Below are 25,462 nucleotides of genomic sequence, written 5' to 3'. Positions count from 1 at the left end.
TGACGTGGATGAGATGCTGTGTCTGTATGTTCGGCAGCTGCATGTGGGTCTGGTTTTTGCTGTGTATGTTTAGATGTGTGTTTTGTGACTGGCGTTTGATATTCTGGAGAGCCTGTACATTTGCTTTTGGTTGGGCTTGTTTTGTGTGTAGGTATGCTATTGTGGGACTAAGTTGGTTTTTATGACTGTTGTTGTAGGGGTTGGTTGTTGTGGGTGTGGTGGGGATTGTGGTGCTTTTGGGTGTGAAGGTAGTTGTGGTGCTAATGGGTGTGGTGGTGGTTAAGGTGTTTGTGTGTGTTGATGGTTGTGGTTCTTAAGTGGTATTGTTGGTTGTAGGTGTGACGTCAGTTTTGGGTGTGGTGGTGGCTTTGGTGGTTGTGGCTATTGTCCTTGTGGTACTAGTGGATGTAGTTTCAATAGTGTGATTATGTTGTTTATATGTTTCTCTTTATGTATGTGTTTAATTTGGCTGCCGTCAAAGTATTGAGTGTGCTTAGGATTGGGGTGGGACTTTGGATTTGGGTTGAGGAAGGGACCTCAGTTGGGGCAGAATGTTGAGCTCATTGGGAGGCAGGAATGAGTGAGGAGGCTGCTTTTTGGTAAGCAATCTTTGAATGCCAGGCAGCCAGAAATGCAACCATCCTGGGTGCCCTTTACTATTGCAGTCTGGCCTACAGAGATGATGTTTAATAGGTCAATGGCCTCCTCACTCAGAGCAGCTGGGGTGACAGGGACAAGGCCTGTAGCATAGGATATCCCAGCCCTTTTATGAGGGCTGGTTGGTTTAGCTAACTAAGGGGGAGCAAGGGGGAGGGTGGAGATGTGTCTCTGGGTGGGGGGCAAGGATGATGTTGTGACAATTCTGGTAGGGCTCACCACCACTAGAAACTGGTCCCTTGTGGATGCCTCCTATGATGACGACGAGGTGAGGGCCTCCCTTCCGATCCTCTTGCACTTCATGCCACTGTGCCTTTGCCTACTCTTATAGATGCTGTAACAACATATATACTAGTTGTATTGTATCTGTGTAAATATGAATAAATGATCATAAAGTTTTCACTCCAACCATTTTCCAAAGTTTCAAACTTTGATTTATTCTTCTCTTTATGTTTTATTTCTTTTGTAATCGCAATGTTTTAATATGTTAATTATATATTGTTGTAATATTCGTATGGAAATTGGTGTCTGTATGCGAATGTGAATGATCATTAATTGATCAAATAAAGTTACTACTACTACTATTATTGTTTTTATCACCTGCATGTAGAGAACATCTTCAGAAACTATTTGCCCACAGTTTTGAAATTTTACATTATTGCTACTATTTTATTTTTGAACTATTTCCTTAACCATTTCCAATTCTCTCCATGAACTGTTTGACACTGCTGAATGGTTCTGATTTGTTGTTTTGAATATGGAACCTATGTTACAAATATTTTACATGAATCAAAAATCCCTTGTACAGTGTGTGTACAAGGCAAAATGAGAATAGTCATTTTTAATTTTGGAAAATAAAAATCAAGGTGTGTTAATATTTACTGTAATGTAGTACCAATATTTCTATAAACTGATAGCCTGTGTTTTTTTGTTTGGGCATTTTACAATGAAAAAATGTACTTTAATTAATGTAAGTATTTTTTTAATATACATTTTGTTTATTCAATACTTACGTTTATTGATTTATCAGGCCATAAGCATTTACTTATGGTATTGAAGAGATCCAAAATAAATGTATTTTTGGGTTTCTTTATTAGTTTCAATTAACTTCTACAGCATAAGTGAATTAATAGGGCTTGATATATATATATTTTTTTATATTTCTTTTTATTTAAGACAGGGCATCAAAAAATAAAGGCATAGTACAGAGGAGACACTCTCCCACATTGTAATACATCTTACTGGAGAAGGTAGGGGGGAGGGGAACAGGGAGCAGAGTACACATGTATTAAGAAATCACGGGGAAACAGGAATATCAAAGGTGGAGTCTACAGGTGATACACAAATCTCCCCCCTATATCAGTTCTACAATCCCTACACTGATGCCCATTTACGAGGTCGGCCGATTGCCAAGTAAACAGTCTTTTCATGAAACATACACCAATCCATATTCTCTTTCCATCCCTCAAGGGTGGGTGGCCGCTGGGATCGCCACTGTTGAGGAATATTCCTTTTCGCTATCATCGCACCCAGTGTCGCCCACCTCGTCTGAGCCGAGTTAAGATCTGTAGGCTCCCAAATATTAAAGAGGCATCTTCTTGTCTCCAGCAGCACTGTTAAAACCCAGGATCTCTCGCATAGTATCATGTATCTTACTCCAATACTCAACTATAAACCGACACTCCAAGAGGATATGGAGGAACGTACCCATGAGACCACACCCAGTCTGCACAAACAAGATGCAGATCGCCCCATCCGAACTAGACGAGGCCCTGTGACATACACCCTGTGTAGTATTTTCAACTGAACAAGCCTCAATCGTGCTGGGATTGCGACTTCCCTCGGGGAGGACATAGCTTATTGCCAGTCCTCATCATCTAATTCAATGCCATCTTGCGTCCATTTACCCCGCAATTCTACAAGAAGATCTGCTCTATGATTAATCAACTTCTTATAAATCAGAGAAATAGTCATCTCGAGCAAATGACCATCTAAAATTCTATCTTCTAGGGGTGAGGCCTCGGGTTGGTCTGCCTCTGCCGGCAGAGCCCTCAACGCATGCCTGACTTGCGCATAGCAGAAATACTCATTTCCCCTCAAATCAAATTCAGTCTGCAGCTCTGCAAATGTTTTAATCCTCCCCTTAACCCAGATATCGCCAATGGTTGAAATCCCAATCAGGTCCCGCTTATCAAAACCTCTTGTGTTCCAAAGCTTGCCCAGCTTTTCCGAATCAAACAGTGGGGTGGCCAGCATCAATCGGTCCCTCCATCCCAGGGAGCTAGTGGCGTCACACCAGATCCGCACTGCATGTTTGGTCGTCCCCGTCAAGCACCCCCTTGTTGACTTAGCATATAATGCCCTATTATAATTACCTCCAGGGAGAAGCCACCTGTCCATCGCGTATCCAGGATCCGAGACGGGCCCATAAGTACCCTGATTAATGGCCGCCAGCTGAGAGGCCCAATAGAAGCGCTTGACATCAGGAAGGGCAACACAGCCGTCATACCATGGGAGCCTCAATTTAGCTAAAGCAATACGGGGTCTACCCTCCCATAACAGACTATGCTGCAAACCCCTACACCTCTCGAAAGTAACTAGCCAGCACTATATCTAATGTAATCTGGAGGGCGTAAAGGAAGCGGGGCAGACATTATTTTAAAAAGGGTTGCACGCCCCAGCAGAGGGAGGGGAAGCCTCTTCCAGCTGGCTATGTCACTCCTTAATCTGACCAAAGGGGAAAGGAGATTCCTCCCATAACGGACTGTAGGGTATAGTAAAATGAAGATCCCCAGACACTTGAACCCGTCTGTAGCAATCTGAATCGGACAATTACGCGGGGGAACCAGAGTCTTCCCACTAAGAATGAACAAAAGAGATTTCCCCCAGTTTATAGACAGTCCGGAGTTCCTACCAAAGGAGTCCAACATATCACAAATGACAATTAGGGACTTTCTAGGCGAGGTCAGGTAAAGTAGAATGTCCTCCGCATACAGAGAGATCCGGTCTTCCCACTGCGGGGACCATCGAATACTCAGAATCGAGGGTTCCCAGTGGATCCAGGCCGCTAAAGGTTCGAGGGCCAGTGAAAACAGAAGGGGAGAGAGGGGACAGCCCTGTTGAGTGCCCCGCCCAAGACAAAATAGTGCCGAGACCCGGTTATTTACCACCACCAAGGTTCAGTATATAACAGACGCACCCAATGGATGAACTCGGGTCCAAAGCCGAATTTAGCCAGGACTGCCCATAAATACGGCCATTCTACAGTGTCAACGGCCATCGTTGCGTCAAGCAAAGCTATTATGGCCGGCTCCCTTAGAATATGAGCCCTGGCTATCACCTCATGTAACCTGCGCAAGTTTAGGGCTGTGTTTCTATGAGGAATAAAGCCCGATTGATCGGGATTTATCAGCCCGCTGATCACCATAATCAGTGTATTAGAAAGGAGCTTGGCAATTATTTTGGGCTCCACATTCAATAACGAGATAGGCCTATGTGAAGCACTATTCAATTTTGCTTACCCTCCTTATGAATAACCACAACAGAAGCCAGTCTCTGATCATAGGGTAGTATCCCTTTCTCCCAGGCCTCAACAAACATATCTTTAAGGTAGGGAGCAATCTTATCAGGCCGAAGCTTATACAACTCATTTGGGAGCCTGTTAGGTCCCAATGCCTTACCCGCATTCAGAGAGCATACCGCCAGGGCCACCTGGTCTGCGGTGAGGGCACTATCCATGAAATCACGGTCCTCCCTGGTCAAGCACAGAAGTTGCAAATCTTGCAGCAGCAAATGGGAGTCTTCCTCCGGTAGATCCAAGACCGAGGTGTACACAGTTTGAAAATAATCCGCAAAACTATCCACTATACTTTGGGGGTCTGTAAGTCGTGTTCCCTCCGCTGTCACACGTTCTGGGACAACACGATCTGCCCTATCCTTCTTGTCCAACCAAGCAATAAGTTTCCCTGCTTTATCTCCGACATCCTATAACCGACCCTGCTGCTCTCTACTCAGGGCACTGGCGCTATCAGTGACCAGTGATCTATACTCGAGATGCTTAAGATTCAATACGTGCAGTTTAGCACACGTCACCTCCCACTCCAGTCCCTTCTCTAAGCGAGCTACCTCAAATTCTGCTTCAACAATTTCCTTGTTCCTATCTTTCTTTACTCCTGCAATCAATGACAGAGCCTGGTCACTAATAACCGTCTTGAAGGCTTCCCAGAGTGAAACCGAAGAGGACACTGACCCCTCATTCTCAAGGAAATAGTGATCTAGAGCCTTAATCAGGTTCTTCCGGATTTTAGGGTTACGCATGTGCAAGGGATTAATGGGGGCTACCCTACCCCCGACCCCAAAGCAATACAGAATAAAAACCAGAGCGGAGAATGGTCAAATACGCCCCTAGCAAGGTGTGTCGCCTCCGCGATGTAAGACGCTTGGGCCGCAGGCACTAGACAATAGTCTAAACGGGAAAGACTACCATGGGCACCAGAGTGAAAGGTGTATTGTTTTTGGTCCGGATGAAGCAGTCTCCAACCATCCACCAAACCCATAGCGTCGAGGAAATCAGGCAGCCATCTCTGAACCCGTCCCGCATACCTCGGAGGATGTCTATCCATAACTCCAGAGACCACCGCATTAAGATCTCCCCCCAAAATCAGTAGCCGGGGGGACGTAAACCGACAACAAGGAGAGGGTTTGCCCCTCCCGACAACCTGTCACCCCAACATATCTGCCTCTATCATCTTCAGAAATAGAGTCAATCACCAACTGGAGCGCCTTCCGGGTAAGGATTCCCACCCCCCTGGATCCCGAAGTGAATCCTGCATGCGCCACCAACCTGTATCCCATTCTATGCATCGCTTTACATGAATTTCCTACTAGATGCGTTTCCTGAAGTAGAACCACATCAGGATCATGACAATTAAGATACTGAAGAACCACACTACGTTTGATCTTATCCCACAACCCATTTACATTCCAACTCAATACCTTTAGTTCCCTACCCCCCATCATCAAAAATGAAAAGCACGTGACTATCCTCCGACCTCTGCAGCATTAACCTGCTACACTTCAACTCAATGCCTTGAGACTCGATGCCCTGGTAAACGATAACAGAAAACATAACAAATTAAAAAAAAACACAAACACACATCAGCAAACACCACATCCCTCCCCCACCCTGCACCCCTGCTCATGGCAATCACCAACCCCCAACTCGCAGTTTGCCTGTCGCCCCATATTCTAACTAACTGGCTATCTAAGAGTAGATCTGAGGAGGAGTTTGGCACTCCACAACCCCGCACACCCCTAGGATATTGTTACGCCTGTTTTAACTCCCCTTACAAAGATGCAGATTTGCGGGAATGTCTCGTAGATGACCCCACCACCCAGCAAAATGTTATGTCACAGAAGACAGTAGTACTCATCATTTCTGTTCTTGTGAGCCCTCTCCGTCTTCGCCGCTCCGTCTCTGAGGTTCTCCCCGGGAGGGAAGACTCTGAGGCAATTTCCAGATTGTCAAAAAAACAGACCTTCCCCTCAGTCTCAACATGCAACTTGGCAGGGAACATCATGGCATATTTAAATCCTTTGTCACGAAGCCGCTTCTTGACTCCGAGAAAATTCTGCTGCTGCCTCTGAACCGCCTGCGTAAAGTCTGGAAAAAAACTGTGGGTGGAATTTTCATACTTCAGGGAGCCCCCAATTCTGGAGGCTTGCAGGATAGCGTCTCTATCTCTAAAGTTGAGCACCCTCGCGATCATTGGCTGAGGCGGAGTCCCCGGCCTTCCTCCCGGAATCCTGTGCACCCGCTCCACCGTGAAGAAGTTCCCCAGCCCCTTCGGTTTCAGATGATTAAGTATAATGTCCTCCACAAAAAGATCAGGAGCCTGACCCTCTGCCCTCTCTTGAACACCAATAATGCGCACGTTGTTTCTCCGGGCCCTTCCTCCGTATTCGTCCAGTTTGCGGCTCACCATTTCACTAGATCCTTTAAGGTTCCGGACCTCTTGCTGCAGCTGCGCTACATCGTCTGTCAAACTCGCCGTTTTGATATCCAACAACTTTACCTTCTCACTTGTTTTGGTGGGATCAGCCTGGATTAAATTAACCTCGATGGTAACGGTGTCCAACTTTTGGTCTAACAACTCCATCTTTTGTCCAAGGAAGGTTTTAACCCCATCTATGGCTGCCATCACATCCAATAAAGTGGGCTATGATGTTGGGCCCGAGGCCTCTCCACCCCTGTCCTAGGGCTTTCCAGACCCAGTAGGCGAGCCCCTGGGTTGCGTGCAGCGATCCAACTTATTAGTCTGTATACATCGGGACCCCCTGGTGGACTTGGATTGCTGTTTCTCAGCCTCCGGTTTAGTTGCCATTTCTGTGTTGGGCTCGGGACAAGCCACTCAATCTCTTGATGTACGGCAACGATCAGAGACAACACTCAATACAAGCAGAGCACCATTGACTTCCCTCAGGCCCTGCTAGTATCTTCGCCGCTGGCTTTGCGAATCACAAAACTGGAGGGCCAGCCGGGCTCACTGCAGCACTATCGGGCATTCGTCAGCACGTAATTTCCTCTCCTGGATCGTTTCTCAGCAACCCAGGTAGGTTGCCACCTCCGCCACTCACCACCAGTCACCAGCGGCTCTCTGCCTCGTGGGCCCCTTAAAACATCTCACAAGGGCCAACTCCAATCCGCATACCACGCCAATGTGACACCTCCAAGCCCCACAGGTAGGTCACAACACTCGGGGGGTCATTCTCCGCCTTCCTCGGCGGTCGCGTTATAAAGTGGGAGCACCCGGGTCTCCATGCCGCTCACCAGCCCCCGGGTCCCGGCACCACTGATAGCTGCCCGCCGCTCATGAGCAGAGTCCACCCGCGCCAGATCCTCGGCACCCCCACAGCCCACAATTCCAGCGGTGGTGTGTGCACGGGTCTCTCCCGACCCCCGCAGTTGGCCCAAGCAGCAGGGGGGGCGCACGGAGCAAGGAGGATCAGGCCCAGACTCGGGGCCGGACCGGCGACTTCCGGTTACCGGCCCCGTTGTTGTTGCACTTGCGCTGGGGCCGGACACCCACTTGAGGCCCCAGCTTCTTGTCTAGCAGGCCGCAAACTTGTCGGCGATGTTTCTCCCGGAGGCCGATTCAAACGCGGAGAACAGCGCCCAGCGCCGCTTCACCTCCGCCGCAAATTCCCACCGTCAGGCCACAGTATACTATGCAGGATGTCTTCGGAGGTGGTGGGGGTCACGGGAGCCCAAAGCTCACGCGGCCATCTTGGACTCGCGCGAAGCTCCTCCCCAAGGGCTTGATATAGTTTTAATACACATTAATAAAGTTATAAACAATTTACATTTGTATTCTAAAATATTCTAAGTTAACATTAGTTTGTTCTACCAGTTTCATCAACAATTGGTACAACATTACTATATAATGGGCCATATGTATCATTCAAAATTGTGATCGCAAATGCTGAAATTCGCAGAATTTTGGCATTTGCAATCGCAATTGGGCTCAGTGGTATGTATGAAAGAAAAACTGCCTCGCAAAATAAGGAATCGCAAAATTTGTGATTCCCTTTTTTGCAATTGCATTTAAGGAATCACAGATTGCTATTCCTGAAATGCAATTTAAGAAGCACAGAAAAAGTGCAATTTGGCCCTAATGAATCGCAAATTACCACCAACTTCAAGTAGGTGGTAATTTGCGATTTCTCTGAAAAATTCACTTTTTTGCATTTTTCAAAGTGCCATGTGGCACACATACATGCCCTTAGGGCATGTATGTGTGCCATGTATGCACACATGCACATTTCAGGGGTGCAACAGGGTGTTCTTTTGACACCCTGGCACCCTTGAAATTGCATTCTCAATTTGCGATTCTCTAATTGAGAATCGCAAATTGAGAATGTCTTCCTATTCATTCCTATGGGCCAATAGGCCCATAGGAATGAATGGGGAGGTATTCCTTATTTGTGAATCACAATTTGCAATTAAGGAATATGTAGGATTCGCAAAATTATTTGCAAATAGCGATTCGCAAAAAATCGCAATTTGAGAATCGCAAAATCAGAGTTTGATACACATGGCCCTACGTATTTTATCTCATATTTTAACTTGGCAGCTGTGAATGTACTCAGTGAAACTCATAATTAACTTTGTATTTCCTTTTAATTATGTATGGAACTTATGTACTGTATGCTGTTCACAGTTGTAATTTACAGCCTACTGTTGTTTTATGTACTTTTATGATCTTATCTGATAATGGTCGTATAAAGTTTCTAAAGGAAAGTAAAGGTACAACATTACAATACATTTTAAGAAACATTGATTCAAATATATTTTTTAAATTAAAAGATAAAAATGCAATTTACAGTTTATAATAATGTAAATGCGATGCAGTTCAAATATTTCAAAATTAGTAATTTTTTTGTGCCTGATTTGAAGTTTTGCAGATTGGATACCCCAACTTATACAAGAAGGAATTTTCATCCGTCAAATTCCAAGTGCATAATAAAAAATATTGCCCTTGGGATATGTTAGGCACAATACCGGTTTTGTTTGTGTTGAAACATTCCTTCTTGAAAAGTCCCTTTAAGTATTCTATTTTTGTTAATTATTAAGTTATCATCTGGACATAACAAAGGACATACAAGTAAAGTTTTCGGTATGTGTTACTCTGTCACTACTGTGTCCACATTCATGTAGGTTTTTTCTAAGATGTATGACTATAAAACTGATGTTTTTTTATAAACAGACTGGTTAAAGCACATTTGTGAATGAGTTAGACACATAATTTTATTATGGTTTTAGTCAGATGTTTTAGTCATTTAATCTTATATATTTATTCAATTTGGCTCACTTGGTTACTATTGTTTGAGGATAATTTTTACTCACAAATGTGAAATTTGAACCATACACTGTATCAAAAGTGCATTTTATGCTATATCACATGTACTGGTGCAGTGCTGTTCAGAAGTACAAAGGATTCATATGTTGATCCTGGAAAAATAATTGTTCCCTGCCATGTGGTGGCACCAAGGCAATATGTGTGCCATAAATTGTTCCAACCACATGTGTTAGGTGACCCAAATCATAAACATATCACTTCACATTGGCAAAATCTTCATTTTGTGGAAAGTTTATGAAGCTGTTGATGTGTCTCATCAGTGAAGAAAGAACTTCTTGTAGCACACCACTGAAAGTTGGTTGTGACATTCCACAAGATAATGCACGTGTATAGGGATGATCCTGTGGCCACAAAATAGAGTACTGACATGATTTTCACTACTGGTGTTATTAATGTGGGATTCCTATTGTGAGGCAAAAGATCAGACTCCAGTTGATTACATAAATCATTAATGGCTTGCCTATTTAACATTACATTTTTAGTTATATCCCGTTCTTCCATAGTGGCAACATCTGTAACTGTGAATTAAAATATATCATTATGTGTTTGGGATATGCATGGGTTCTAATATATTTGAAAAATATGTAAAGCAATTCTTTAGTCCAGCTTGTAGATTTTCGCATTTTTTGTCATTTAAAAAAAAGTATTACCTACATGTAATTTATTTATTACTAAGCCATCTTTTTAATTAAGCTTTTAAAACTTGATGATGTAACAAAAAAGGTAAGTAATTGAGAAAAGAAATACAACATCAGTCTTTGATTTTGTCATTTTTTATTTTATACAACAAAACAAAATGTAAACACGATAAAAAAAAGCCTAACAAAAAAGAATAAGTCAATCATGGGGAATGAAACAATTATTGAAGAGCACAAATTGTTTGAAATCCAATGTATAAAATACAACTGGCATTGTCATGGTAAATATGCCCAGAAAAAAAGCCCACAGCATAAACGTTAGTCACACAGAGGAGGACATTAGGTTCTGTGCCTCTTTCTGGAGGTGGTGCAGGTCTTGCCATCCTCTCTTGCTGGTCCAGAAAAATGTCCCTTACTGGTGACTGGTGGATCCACAGCTGCAAAGTCAGAGGTGGGTGCAGATGTGTTATTTGGGTTGAGACAGATGTAGTAGAGCCAAATGTTTTTGAACCACAGAAAGGGGAAGACTTTGATGGAAAAGCCCTGAACATATAGGTAAAATAATCATGCAGCACCCCATTCAGGAAGGCCAAATTGAAGTTTTGATTTTCCATCTGAACATTGTGCCCCCTCTGCAACTGCTTCATCTCCCAGAGCTCTGTAACGACCTGGCCCATCATTTCTTGGCACTGATTGAGGGATCCCAAGACTTAGTCAATGATGGTGTGGGTTACAATGAATAGTTGCACTTTGCTGGCACACAGACTCTCTCCTGTGAACCCAATCCCCACTACCCTGTGCCCTTGACTCTGTGTGGCCCATCCCACTTGGTGCTGCTGACTGACCTGGAGGTGGTGGTGGTATTGGATCAACAGCAGCCAGGGCTGAGTTGCACATAAATTAGGGTCTTGTTCCTTTGGATATAGGAAGAGGAGGTATCCAGATGGGTAAACATCGTTTACCACAAAGTTTTAACAACGCGGTACCTTTAGCACGCATCCCTTACAACGCAAGTCGTTACCATGACTTGCGCTGGAGGGCGCTAAAGGATTACAAATAGTAAATTAACTATCCCAACACCTTCCCTAGGGTCCACGGGGACTGGTGTTAGAATAGTAAATTATACTATTCGAAATCCGCACCCCCAACGCAAGTCGTGGTAACGACTTGCGTTGTAAGGGATGCGTGCTAAAGGGATGCGTTGTGACGGTACGTGTTGTACCGTCATACATCCATCCAGATTCTGAGGTGTGGTAACTGCTGGGGGTAAGATGTATAGGTGTGGGCCATGTGAGACTCACTGGAGCTGTCTGCCCAGGTAGACCAGATGTTATGTTATGTTATGTTATGTTATATGGTTTTTGTATAGCGCACGGATGCCGCAGCAAAGTGGCGTCCCGGCGCTTGGAGAATAATAACACAACACGACAGAAAAAAAGGAGAGGATAACAGTGGGGAAGAAGAAAGGCCTAAATTGTGGCAAAAAGGAAGGTTTTAAGTGCCTTCCTAAAAGGAAGCAACTCAGGAATGGAGCGCAATGGAGCAGGCAGAGAGTTCCAAAGGGATGCTGCCATCACTGAAAAAGAGCGGCCGCCCATCCTAGATTTTTTAATACGTGGCACCATAGCCAGATTAGATCCGGCAGAGCGAAGAGCTCTAGCAGGGACATAGTGCTGGATGGTCTGTGCAAGGATAGGAGGGGAGGCTGTTTTGAGAATTTTAAAAGTTAAGCAAAGAGCTTTAAACTTAATTCTCTGCCCCACCGGCAGCCAATGAAGATCCTGAATGGTCCGACGTGCCGAGACAAATTTTGGAAGGCCAACAAGCATCCTAGCCGCCGCATTCTGAACCCTCTGAAGGCGAGATAGCTCAGCCTGGTTTAGGCCCAAAAACAGGGAACTAGCATAGTCCAGTCTGGTAAGAACCAGGGCTTGAACAATAATCTGTCTAGTCTCCGCATCGAAGAACTTGAAGATTGGACGGAGACACTGCAGAGTGCCAAAGCAAGTACCGGCCACACGCTTTGTGTGGGAAGTGAAAGAAAGCTTATTGTCAAACCACACCCCGAGGTTTCTAACCTCTGTCACAGGAGAGGGGACAGGGCCAAGATCGGAAGGCCACCACTGATCTCCCCATAATTCACTTTCCCTACCAAAAATAATGACCTCGGTCTTAGAGGCATTAAGTTGAAGCCGGTTGTTCGCCATCCAGCCTGCCACAGCTTTTAGGGCTGACTGAAAGGTGGGGGCATCCATGTTGGAGTCGCCATTAAGTGCCACCGCCAGCTGCGTGTCATCGGCGTATGACACTAAGGAGAGACCAAAGCTGTGGGCTACCTCCGCTAATGGCTGGACATATAAATTAAACAAGGTAGGGCTTAGGGCCGACCCTTGGGGGACACCCTGGAGTATGGGGCGAGAGGCAGAAACAAAAGGGGGAGTGGAAACCTTAAAGGCACGATCCTTAAGAAAGGAGCGAAACCACTCGAGTGCCACCTCTCCGACTCCGGCTTCCATCAGGCGATGTAGCAGAATCTGGTGAGACACAGTGTCGAATGCGGCACTGAGATCCAAAAGGATCAGTGCCGCCGTCTGACCCAGATCCAACACATGCCTGATGTGTTCCACCACAGCCAGAAGGGCAGTTTCTGTGCTGTGGCCTGCACGAAACCCATTTTGGGAATTATCCAATATATTAGCTTCCTGCAGATGAGAAGATAAAATAGCATTAGCGTGAGCTTCTGCCAATTTAGCTGGCCAAGGAAGAAGAGATATAGGGCGGTAGTGTTCAGGCTTGGTAGGATCGAGGGCGGGTTTTTTAAGAATTGGAATAACCGTCGCCTGTTTCCAAGCTTTAGGAACACTACCCGTGCTGAAGGATAAGTTAATAAGGCCATGTAGAGCCGGATAGCAGCCTTCAGCAAATTCCCGAAATTGATTGGGTCTCATGGGATCGTCCGGGGAGCCGGATTTAACTTTAGTCGTCACGGCAGTGAATTCATCCAAGGTCGGGCTAGGAATAATCAGTAATGGTTTATGAACCAGTGACATAGAGCTAGTCTCCGCAATAGGAAGCTGAGCGAATGACTTGTAGATAGCCTCCACCTTTTCGACAAAAAATGAGGCTAAGTCCTCACAGTGTGTCATAGAAGGTTGGAGAGCGGCAGTATCAATCCTTTTACTAGTAAGGTCCTTACATACCCTGAAAATAACCTTGGTGGGGTTGGTACTGTTCTTTATCTCCAGGGAGTAAAACGCAGCCCTGGCCGTGCATATGGCCCGATGATACACTCTAGTGCAAGCCCTATAGGCTGCCTTGAGGTCAGTATCATAGGTTTTACGCCATGCGCGTTCTGCCTTTTTACAGGAGATTTTGAGTGCTTTAAGAGAATCATTGTACCAGGGGTTGGAAGGACTAGATCTAGTCTTGCTCCACTTAGCCGGGATAAGTAAATCTAATGAGTGATTTAACCACTCACAGAAACTGTCGTAGCCGCTGGAAACTTCAGTAGGGGGTGAAGGATGGAATTTCAGCAGGCGCTGATGGAAATGCTCTAAATTTAAGTTTCTCCAGGGGCGTCTAAGACTGGCAGAAGAATTGTTCTTTGGCAAAGAAAAGGAAGTAGTGATACGAAATTCAATAAGATAATGGTCAGTCCATGCCATGGGTCTGGGATGGAGTACTGAAATATTCGTAGAGAGGTTCGTCAGAACGGGATCTAGTAGATGGCCGCCTGTATGGGTTGGAAATTGCACCAATTGGGTCAGTTGGAACGCCTCTAAATCAGCCAGCAAGCTATGATCGAGTTTGAAAGAGGAGCATCCATATGCAGGTTGAGGTCGCCGATAATTGTGAAATTGGCAGTTTTTAGAGCTAAGGAGGAAATCACCTCTGGAAGGCTTTGACGAAAAGCGGCGTCAGGCCCAGGTGGTCTATAGATTAGAAGTCCCGTAAAGGTGAAATGGGGATTCACTGAAATGTTAAAAAAAGCGCTCTCGCAACCAGCTATGGTGACAGGTTTCCAGATGCAGTGATAACAGGTTTTTACCGCAACTGCAATACCTCCACCTCTGGCCTTGCGAGGAAGGGAGTGCATAATGTAACCCGCAGGAAGTGCTAGATTAATGACCGCCATGGATTGGTCATGTAACCAAGTTTCCGTAAAAAAGAAGATGTCCGGATTGTCATCGGAAATCAAAGAAAAGACTTCTTGGGAGTGACAAGACAATGATCTAACATTCAAGTGCATAACTTTAAGGGTGGATTGATTAACTATGCCTATGGTATCGGTAGGTAGATTAATAGCCGAGGACTTCGACTGAAGACTGTTGATGCACAAAGGCATAGGCAGGTTGAAAGGGCAAGTGGGGCATTGAAAAGGACCACTAAGAGGATCCAAGGAGCCAACGCAGGATTCACATACCTGATGCCGTAAAAGACGCAGATTCTCTGCAGATATCATGCTAAAAGGTCCAGAGTCCCCTGTCCTAGCCCTGCCTTAGCGCTGACGGGTGCAGACGGGCAGGACTCTGGCGAGACTCAGGCGTAGCGAAGGCGCGACCGCTGCGCTAGACCGCTACGTCAGAAGCGAGCATTAAGTAGGCGAGTGGCGGAACAAGCGCTAGCGCGCTGACCCCCAGCAGGAAGGAACCAGCCTTCCCAAGATGGCGTCGTCACGAAGAAGTCACGTGACTCGAGGAACCCGGGAGCCCGGACCCGCTAAGTAGCGGTGCTTTAATTTGTTTTATAGTGCTGTGAGGGCCAGGGGGGGTCGCAGCAGTGGCGGAGATAAAAGCAGGGCAAAAAGAACACAAGTTAACAAAAATACCAAAAGGGTTTTTTAAAAGTGCGAGCGCGAGCCACAGCGCAGCGCAGTTCGAAGAATCACTCTGAGCGCAGTAGGAACGCGGTGGTCACCTTCTCCAGGCTGACCCCGAGTAGAAGCTCACCTTAAGTAGGCGAGTGGCGGAACAAGCGCTAGCGCGCTGACCCCCAGCAGGAAGGAACCAGCCTTCCCAAGATGGCGTCGTCACGAAGAAGTCACGTGACTCGAGGAAACCGGGAGCCCGGACCCGCTAAGTAGCGGTGCTTTAATTTGTTTTATAGTGCTGTGAGGGCCAGGGGGGGTCGCAGCAGTGGCGGAGTTAAAAGCAGGGCAATAAGAACACAAGTTAACAAAAATACCAAAAGGGTTTTTTAAAAGTGCGAGCGCGAGCCACAGCGCAGCGCAGTTCGAAGAATCACTCTGAGCGCAGTAGGAACGCGGTGGTCACTTTCTCCAGGCTGACCCCGAGTAGAAGCTCACCTTAAGTAGGCGAGTGGCGGAACAAGCGCTAGCGCGCTGACCCCCAGCAGGAAGGAACCAGCCTTCCCAAGATGGCGTCGTCACGAAGAAGTCACGTGACTCGAGGAACCCGGGAGCCCGGACCCGCTAAGTAGCGGTGCTTTAATTTGTTTTATAGTGCTGTGAGGGCCAGGGGGGGTCGCAGCAGTGGCGGAGATAAAAGCAGGGCAATAAGAACACAAGTTAACAAAAATACCAAAAGGGTTTTTTAAAAGTGCGAGCGTGAGCCACAGCGCAGCGCAGTTCGAAGAATCACTCTGAGCGCAGTAGGAACGCGGTGGTCACCTTCTCCAGGCTGACCCCAAGTAGAAGCTCACCTTAAGTAGGCGAGTGGCGGAACAAGCGCTAGCGCGCTGACCCCCAGCAGGAAGGAACCAGCCTTCCCAAGATGGCGTCGTCACGAAGAAGTCACGTGACTCGAGGAACCCGGGAGCCCGGACCCGCTAAGTAGCGGTGCTTTAATTTGTTTTATAGTGCTGTGAGGGCCAGGGTGTGTCGCAGCAGTGGCGGAGATAAAAGCAGGGCAATAAGAACACAAGTTAACAAAAATACCAAAAGGGTTTTTTAAAAGTGCGAGCGCGAGCCACAGCGCAGCGCAGTTCGAAGAATCACTCTGAGCGCAGTAGGAACGCGGTGGTCACCTTCCCCAGATGGACCAAGAAAGACAAACCAAAACTCAAATCTCCCTTGGATATATAACTCAGTATAACTTCTATAATAAAAAGGTTATTTTGAAAGAGCCAAGATCTTTATACACAAAATTATTTGTTGGTTCTTTTTTATTGTTTATTTCATCATTAATGAAGCATAGTAAGAACAGCAATAGCTTGGAACACAATTTCACAAAAGAATTTGAAACTTAATTACATAATATAAAATATACAATTTCAACTACACAACCATCAAACATATAGGTGGCAAACAGACACCAATCAAACATACCCAATTCTCTCTCATAAACAACACAAAACCAATAAAATCAAAAAAAGGTGTTTAGAGGTTGATTATACTCAGTTCCTTAGTAATATATTAGTTCTGATAGATGTTCATAAACAGCTTGACAACAATGGAATGAATACACAATCATAATCATATTAGTACATATTTCTTTCTAGTTCCATTAGTAGAACAGGTGCAATGTTTCATGACTTACCAGGGATAAGGTGGCACCTTCCTCTGGGCGATATTAGACAAACTGCCAGTGTAAAGACAAGGAACGGTAGGGTGGCAATCCAGTAGAAAACTAAGGAAATGAGTGCTCCAATTAGCAAAATACATTTGTCTGTATATAAGGACTAGAGCCAACCATCGCAATTTACCATGTTTATGTCACTGATAATTAACATTAAATGTGAAATACAAAGGCAAGAATGCAGTGAAAAGAATACAAGTAAAAGCATAACACAAGATTGATCCATAGATCCCATCAGTATAGGAAGGAAAGCTGAACTAAAAGGTTCCATAGGATAGATTCTCTCACCAATGTTTCTTGCTATAATATGATAAGGTGACTGACCAGTAAGAAGTTCATACCTAATCAGATACCCACAAATACACTGTATGTTGTACAGGACAGAGTTCCCAAATGAAATCACAAAACACTAGGTGAGAGAGTAAAATATACAAAAAAGAATTCATACAAAGAGGTATCCCATTATACTTTTTGCCCAAAAAATGAATGAATAATTTTGGGGACTTACCTATGGTGCGGCCTGTTAAAAGGTCAATGGGTGTATATAATGCCTTGTGCAATCATTTAGTCGGCCTGTTCTTTCATAAAATGGCTTCATGGATTACGTGCTATAATGTAGGTAGGAGTCCCAAGGTTCAAGGTGTAACTGTGAAGCGTGTGAAATATTTAAAAGCAAAATAAGCTGGAAGAAATTGGAATCTCTACTGAGAAGCAGGAAGTCTGCAGATGTGGACTGGAGTAACGGTTCAGCCCACAAAGAACCAAGGAAGGGGTCAAAATACTCCAGTTTACAGACCAGGTGGACCAGCCTGCTCCTCGACATCCAGACCTGCAGGAGTGAATTACTCACAGAAGGTTTGTTCCTGTCCTGGAGTGGAGGTATCATCAGTAGCAGTAGCAGATGGTTGTCCACATACTCTACGGTGTTGGACCCATTATAATGTACTCAAATGGTAATATTCTGGATTGTACATCAAATGATTTTAACGTTAAAAATGAATCAAACAAAAAGGAAAAAGGGAATTAATATAGTGTTTATACCTTTCGGCAGTATTATAATAGAGTACATAAACAGTTTAAATTAAACACTAAAATTACTTTTACAAAGCAGAGTAAAATGGTGTCCTGAAAAAAACGAATTAGGCAGTATACATATAAAATACCAAACATCCAACACAACCCAATGGAGAAGACATATCTGAAATAATCAACTCCAGAGCATAGCAGTCTAACATTTGGACAATTAAACAACTCAGAAGGATAAATAGAATTAATCATGTAAACATTAGAAAATACATTTATAAAAAATGAAACATATTGAGCATACAAAATGGCATACATGAAAACATTTACGCCAATAAACTTGTAAAAAAATAACATCAATTCAATAAAATACCAAGAAAAGGACAACATGCAAAATTGAGCAAAAATATTTCAAAACGTAGCATAAAATAGTTATTGATAACTACATCACATATGAAAATATGAAAGAAAAAATAAAATGACAGACTTAACATAGCAATATTATTTTAACAAAACAAAAACGCCACCATTGTAGTTGTAGTAATTTCAATTAAACAACAAATGCTAAATTGTAAGTTAAACATACCTAGTAAAAATATGCCATAAAAATAAACAGACATTTACAATATAAAACACAAATATAAAAATACTTACAAGCACCATAACATCATGTTAAATGTAATTGAGATTGGCACTTGTAAGTTAAATACAACATAACATATTCAAACAAACAAACAACCAGGGCAAAAACAATAACATGAAAAAAACATACATTTTAACAACACATATTAACAATGAGTAAAATGAGAGAAAAACGATAACGCTTATAGATAGATGTATATGTTAAAAAAAAGGTGCAAAACAAACTAGCAGCAGCTAATTTAAAGCACAAACGACATTTAGGTTGAGTGACATATTCAAAATTATAACTTACCAACCTCCACTCCATCAGGGTTTCAAGTCAAGCCTTCAGGATTTAGGATCTGTAAAACCTTTTCCTCCCAGAGATATAGTTTTCAGGGGGACTGGGAGAAACCCCACCAGTCCTCTGAACCTCCAAGTTGCTTGCTACAGCATTCACTCTGTCAACTATTTGCATGTTCTGAACCATAGTTGTACTTTGTACTTGACCTCCAAGTAATAGTTGCTCTACTCTAATAATTTAATCTACCAAGACTGTCAACTCTCCCTCAGTAAAACAGGGATTTCTCCTCCCTGCCATTATCAAATAATGAACTTAAATACATTTTATAACACACAAGAAAATAAATGAAAGAAGAACCAATGATCAAGAATCCGAGAAACCCCCCAAAACACTGACTGAAAATGAAAAATGTTCTCCTTACCAATGTTAAGCAACAGCGAAATGGCAAAGGATCATGGTCTGAAATGAAGTGAGTTTTATAATGTGGTATGCAGGTGAAAACAATTAGCCAAAACTAAGCATGAGCGTAAAATCCGTTCCGCTCGCGGATTTTGCGGATTTTCGGTAAATTCGCAATCCGCGAACTCTCGCGAATTTGCCGAAAATCCGCAAATTCGCACGCGGCGGATTTTTTTGCTTGGTGATACAATATTGCGGCGCGCGGCGTTCACTTACCGTCATTCAGCGTTTGCCGAGTTGTTTTTCTCGATATTTTGCGAGTGCTGCGCCATTTTGGATCTTGCTGCGGGATCCCGCGGGAGTTTGGCGACGCATCACGAGAGTTCGCAATTGCGAACATGTAGATGCGGCGGGCAGCAACAATCTCGCACTCGCGAAATTACAAAATTTGCAATTCTGCACAAGAAATCCACCAGCAAGCAGCATAAACCTTCTGAAAATGATGATTTTTATCAGAATAACTCCTCAGGTTGACATTTGCCTGCACTTTTTTGGATTTGAGGCCTTTTTGACTTTCTTTGGATCACTTTTGGATTAGAAATCAACTTTCACAAGTAAGTTTGTTTGGGGCATTACAGTTGCTGTTCTGCAGAAAAACGAGTTTAACAAAACTGAAAGCACTCAGCAGGTGCAAAAGTTCAAACTCATCATTAGTAACCATTCCCTGTAGTGCTTCCTGAGGGGCCCCTCCAGAGTTCAGTTGCCTACTTACAACTATTCTATGACCCTGCTCTGACCCTCACAGCAGGCTCATAGAATAGCTACAAGTAGGCCACAAAGGTCCTGGGGAAAAAAATTGCACTGCAACAGAAAGCAAATTACAGATAAGGAAGCAGGTGCCGGACTGGAATTTTAAAAAAGTGACACATTAATAAATCAACCCCAAATTAATTCTTGTCAGTTGAAGCAGGGCAGGTGTGCTTGCTTCCCCCCCCCATAATCTACAGTGATGATGAACCAGAGGGTGGCATTGATGTACCAGAGGGTGGCATGGGTGAAACAGAGGGTGGCAGTGGTGAAACAGAGGGTGCTGTGAACCTGTGATGATGAACCAGACGTAGAGACAACATAGTCGCGACCGTTGCGAGCCGACAAGTAAGTTCGCAATTGCGAACTGGTAAAAAACCCTCGCGAACTGGCGGAAACCCTTACGAACACAAAAAAAAAATCTGCAAATTCGCGAGAGTTCGTGAATTTTGCGGATTGCAAATTCGCAAATACGCAAATTCGCGAACGCCAGATTCACAAAATTCGCCCATGCTTAGCCAAAACACATCATGTGTGTGATGCTAGCATCCATCCAAAAGCCACAAGACTAATACAATATTGAATGTGTCCCGTCAATGGGAATCTGCCGCTAGGACAATGCCAGCAAAACTGTGAAATCTAAATAGGCTTGGCGCAATCCTGCCACCCTGATGGTGATGGAGTAACGTTAGCCAGCAGAGGAGTCAGCAGCAACAACGGAGATGAACCGCTTCAGCGACGGAGGATCAGCCAGCCCACATCTAAATTAATGGGCGAGAATGTATCAACTTGACAAAGTATTTTTGAAAGCCACCACGGAGGGATGACGGGAGTCTTGCCAAGATCTAAATTAGGCTCTAATAAATAAAACTTAAAACTTGACATGATTGCGCCCTGTGTGTCCACAAAAAAAATAAAACAACATTTTTTTAAATTACACCCAGGTGTACTACTTTTAAGGCCTTAGTTACGAGTATTGGTGAAATATTTATGACATCTGACAAATACTGAAAACCTGGTGATTGCTATGCATATGAGGAATGACATGCAGATATCCGTGCCATTTACCCTGCTAATATCTATTTTTTGAAAACCCACTCTGTCATATTTTATTGCACATGACAATTATTGTGATGAATATTTCTGATACCCGTGAATGGAGGGGTTTCCACTGGGGCTGCAATTTACCATTACGCTCACAATTGAGGCCTATATGAGTGTAATACTAGTCATCATTTTCATCCTTTTGCATGCACAACCTAACTCTCCTACTTGTGCTGTATCTGCATCACATGCCCCGTAAGTCAACTGGTCTACTTTAACTATACCCAAGTTGGCAAAGAATTACCAAAACACATTACAATACTCAGAGATCTCACAAAATAATTTCTGAAGAACAACAAGATTCCGCTACTCTTTGTCCATGTAAAGATATTCCCTTCACCCTTCTACCAACGCAATCTGTCCTTATTGTAAGCTCAGGTTTGCTAAAGATCTTCCTCCTTTGACACTGAACTCCCATGGAATGGGTTACTCATAAACATCTCAATCTGAGTCCTTCTTGTTTTCTGGAAAGGTTTAATACTGGAATACCAAGATACAATTATCAGCCTGGAATAAATATATTTTCCAAATTACTGATGTCCTGAAAAAAAGAGTAGCTCCACATAAATTAACTTTGAGTATGATGATGATACAAAAACACACACATGCACTCACACAGTGTCATGGTATGTGGATATGGAGTTAAGAAAAGTATGTCTTACCATTCAGATTTAATTTTCTTAACTTCATATCTTGACAATATATATGTGTGATTGTGTGAGAGAGTGGGAGGTGTAAGTATATTTTCAAGTTCATTATTTCTGCTATAATGTTTTAGGTTAATATTTGTGTTGCTAATAGTGTGATATAGAGCCTTCAACAAAACCTGTCTGAGCCACTAGAAATTGGATATTAAACCAAATTTCCAAACATACATGCACCTGTCTGAATCTCCAACCACTAGTAGTACCTCTATGGCTCACACAATGTACCACTCAGTTCAATGTACTGCATTTTTTTTCTGCCACATGCACATGAAAGATATGCATAACCATCACAAATAACAGTGATCAAACATCAGGCATTCTAGGCTGTATTGAATGCACAGGCAGCTTCGCATAGCCCTTCTCCATCATGAAGAGGCTTAAGAACTATGACAAGCAGTGCAATCCTTAGTAAAACCCAGTGATGAAGACCATGAGTACCTTTCATAAACCCTTTTGCTGTTCTCAGAGAGTGAGATATGTTGCCTCATACTAGGATTACCTCGTTCATTACACTACTGGTAGCATAGACAGTAAAAGAAAAACCACTCTTGAGCAATATATGACCTATCTGATGGATCAAATATGTGCCATTGTTTTCTAAAACAAGATTCTCAATTCAACTGTTTATTGAAACCCTTTACAAATAATCAGAGGTCATACAGGTATTCTACTGAAAAGATCTTGACAGAAAATATTTTGATTTGAATCTATTTTTTCTTAAATATTTATTAATGTTTCTGAAGAGCATGTTTGCTATTGCAATATGTTATATTCATTCAAACCATTGATATATTTGTTTCCTCTCTTAATTACCCAATCTTGGGTTAAAATTGTGTCTGCCTCATAGCCCATATAGGAGTGTGTTGTAAGTTTTCACTAGCTCTTTATTTCTCATTTACAGATTAGTTTTGGAGCTATGGATCCAATATTTAGTAACAAATTGAGATTCCAATCCTTTTACCGGACTGTTCCCAATGAGTCCTCCCAGCTGGAAGGTATTTCTCAGTTGTTAAACACATTTTCTTGGAGCTGGGTTGGGGTTATTGTTTCAGAGGATGACAGTGGTGAGAGAACTTTGCGGCAACTGAGGACATTGATCACCAACAGTGGAGGGTGCATTGAATTTTTTTATTTGTTACCTGTTACCGTTTCATTAACGAATAGTAAAAGACTGATGCTGATCGCTAGGGCTATCAAGAGGATCACCGCTCAGGTCATCATTCTATACGGCACTGGCACAGCAGTGGCTCCATTTTTCTGGTTTAGTATTTGGGGTCATGTGCCTCAAAAGGTTTGGATTGTGTTAGGGCCTGCAGATTTTGTGAATCTTTTTATCTTACCAGATGCCTGGAAAACATTTACTAAAATCATCACATTTTCAATCACGAAAGGGGAAATCCTTGGATTTAAAGATTTTCTTCATGGTGTTAATCCTGCCATATTTCCAGAGTACAGTACCTTGGACAAAATATGGGAAGGATTTTTCGAATGTATATCACGTGGAAGAGGGAATAAGAGCGAGTTTAATTTCCCTTTTTGTTCAGGAAATGAAACATTGAAAAGTGTTTATTTGCCCGAATATGATGTTGTGAACTTTAGATATACATTTAGTGTTTACACAGCTGTCTATGCTCTAGCACACGCTTTACATGGGATGCTTGAATCACCCCCAAAGGAAGGAACTGCTCATGCTACTGGCAGTTTCATTCAGGATCTCAAGCCCTGGAAGGTAAAGGGTTTTTTGCATAAACTTGCAATGCAAAATGTGTCTCTTACCATGAAAAAACACTGAATTCCTGACCATTACTTGTTAACAGTAGCTTAACAAATTCAATTTGGTATAGGTATTGCATGAAAATAAGTCTATTAAAAGTTTACTTCATCAAGGTAAGGATTCTTCAGATGTACTGGCAGATCATACCTTTTCTGATATGGTTTATACCTAGAAATAAACTGGGGGTTAGAGGTACCTTGGGAAAGTTTAACGACCAGCACAGATATGATCCCAAACAGATATGAAAAACGACAAATATATCTATGGGTCTCCTTTATCACCTGGCACCTTAACCATCTTATACACAAGCCAAACTAATAAAATATGTGTAAATTGATGTGATCTCTTGCTGGGAAGCCCAATTTAAAGGACGGAATCCTATCACTCACCAAAGGTGACATGCTTCATCATCAGGGATCTCCTCCTGGCTGTAAAACCTAGTACAGCCGAGGGCTACAACCCCCTCACTGTGAGGGAGGAGCTCAGGGCTGTTTTCAAGTGTTTAGCTGGATACATTAAGATCCATCAGATGAGGAGCTCCAATGTAATACAAGGTGATGGGTGCAGTGCTAAAGTGAAAAAGTGAAGTGTAATAAAACTGGCTACCATGAGAATTCTTTTTAATATAAATCATGTGGTGTCAGGATTAAAAAGAATGATAGTGCAGTTTGAAAAAATAACTGCCACTATAACATTTGTGAGAGTTGGTCTATATGTTTCTGCTTTCGTGACCTACAGAGTGTCTAGCATTCCTCAGGACCTACAAGTGTAAGCTACTACAAATAGTGAACAAGTAACTGTGACAAAGCAACTAAAAAGTAGATAACTCCTGTTCAATGGAACAGATACAACTATACAGACCCGGTCTCAAAGTTCTAGGCTGTTGGAGTTGTCAGACCTGTGTAAAAGAAGAGAGATACAAACATAAATTAAATTCGGTACTTGTGTAAATAATATGATTTGAAAATGAGTCGACATCCCCAATAATTCAACTAATTATCAGTGAAGGTAAAGAACTTAACGTGAATTCTGACTTACCCATTAGGTGTGGGTAAATCACCTCACCTCACCTGGCAACTGCTCAGGATGTGAGGCACCGCTCTAAAGGGGAGAAAAGATAATTGACAGCGAAGAAAAACTCAAAATTAATTGGGGGTTTTAGCTGTCAAATAACAAATAAAACAGAGTTGTCTTAATGTACTTTCTAGAGTGAAGAGATGAAGTTGAAATTACACTGTAGTGAATCTCGCAGTATGCGGCTGCTAAGTCAAGCACCTAATTAACTAAGGAATGGAGTCTAAATGTCATCTCCAAATTACAATGCATATTGATAAAGTACACCTGTATAATTAGGAATAGTGCAACAGCAGTTCCTGTAATTGCAAAAAGGAATAATGTTTTGAAATTGTGTCATCCTGCTATGTATGACGATGAGGGAGGACCACTGTTAGAGGTACATCACAGTACACAACTACCCTCTCACTATCATACACGAGGCTTACCATAAAAATCTACAGGTGAGTACTTCTTATTCTATTTGCAGAAAGTGTGATATTAGTGCTTTCTACGGGGATCACCATAGTACCGAGTGAGAAGATGCAGCAACACGGTCTACAGATGGTAAAAGGGTTGCATCTCTGAAAAATCGAGTTTGACAAATACGTACCTGTCGCAATCAAACAATATGTAAATCTATTCACAAAGTTACTCTCTTCGGCTCAAATGTAAGTGATCAGTTATAAGGTGTATTCTGAACTCGTGAGAACAGCATGGACCGTTATAATATACTAATAATCCACATTTGTAAAGCGCACAATCACCCGTAAGGGTCTTAGGCGCTGGGGGCCATCGGGAAGATTAAGCAAGCTATTGCCCAGAGTCACATGGTGCTGGGCCAATCTGCCGCTGGTGCTGGGGATTGAACCGTGATTGAACCGTGATCCCCAGATTCCGGAGCCAGTTGCCCTAGCCGCG

The 25,462-nt window shown here is 43.2% G+C and overlaps 1 protein-coding gene across 1 annotated transcript in view; it reads left to right on the top strand.

Moving 5' to 3' along the window:
* LOC147725914 (extracellular calcium-sensing receptor-like) overlaps positions 1–25,462 on the top strand; it is a 181,945-nt gene that overhangs the window by 105,828 nt on the left and 50,655 nt on the right. Inside the window, exon 3 of the mRNA XM_086963387.1 lies at positions 22,616–23,443. Coding sequence (XP_086819513.1) covers positions 22,616–23,443 — 828 coding nt within the window. The remainder of the gene's footprint in view (positions 1–22,615; positions 23,444–25,462) is intronic.

The sequence above is a fragment of the Lissotriton vulgaris genome, chromosome 3_1 (genome assembly GCF_964263255.1).
Source record: "Lissotriton vulgaris chromosome 3_1, aLisVul1.2, whole genome shotgun sequence".
Taxonomy (NCBI): Eukaryota; Metazoa; Chordata; class Amphibia; order Caudata; family Salamandridae; genus Lissotriton; species Lissotriton vulgaris.
The sequence above is the reverse complement of the archived record's forward strand: the minus strand, read 5'-3'. Positions and strand labels throughout refer to the sequence as shown.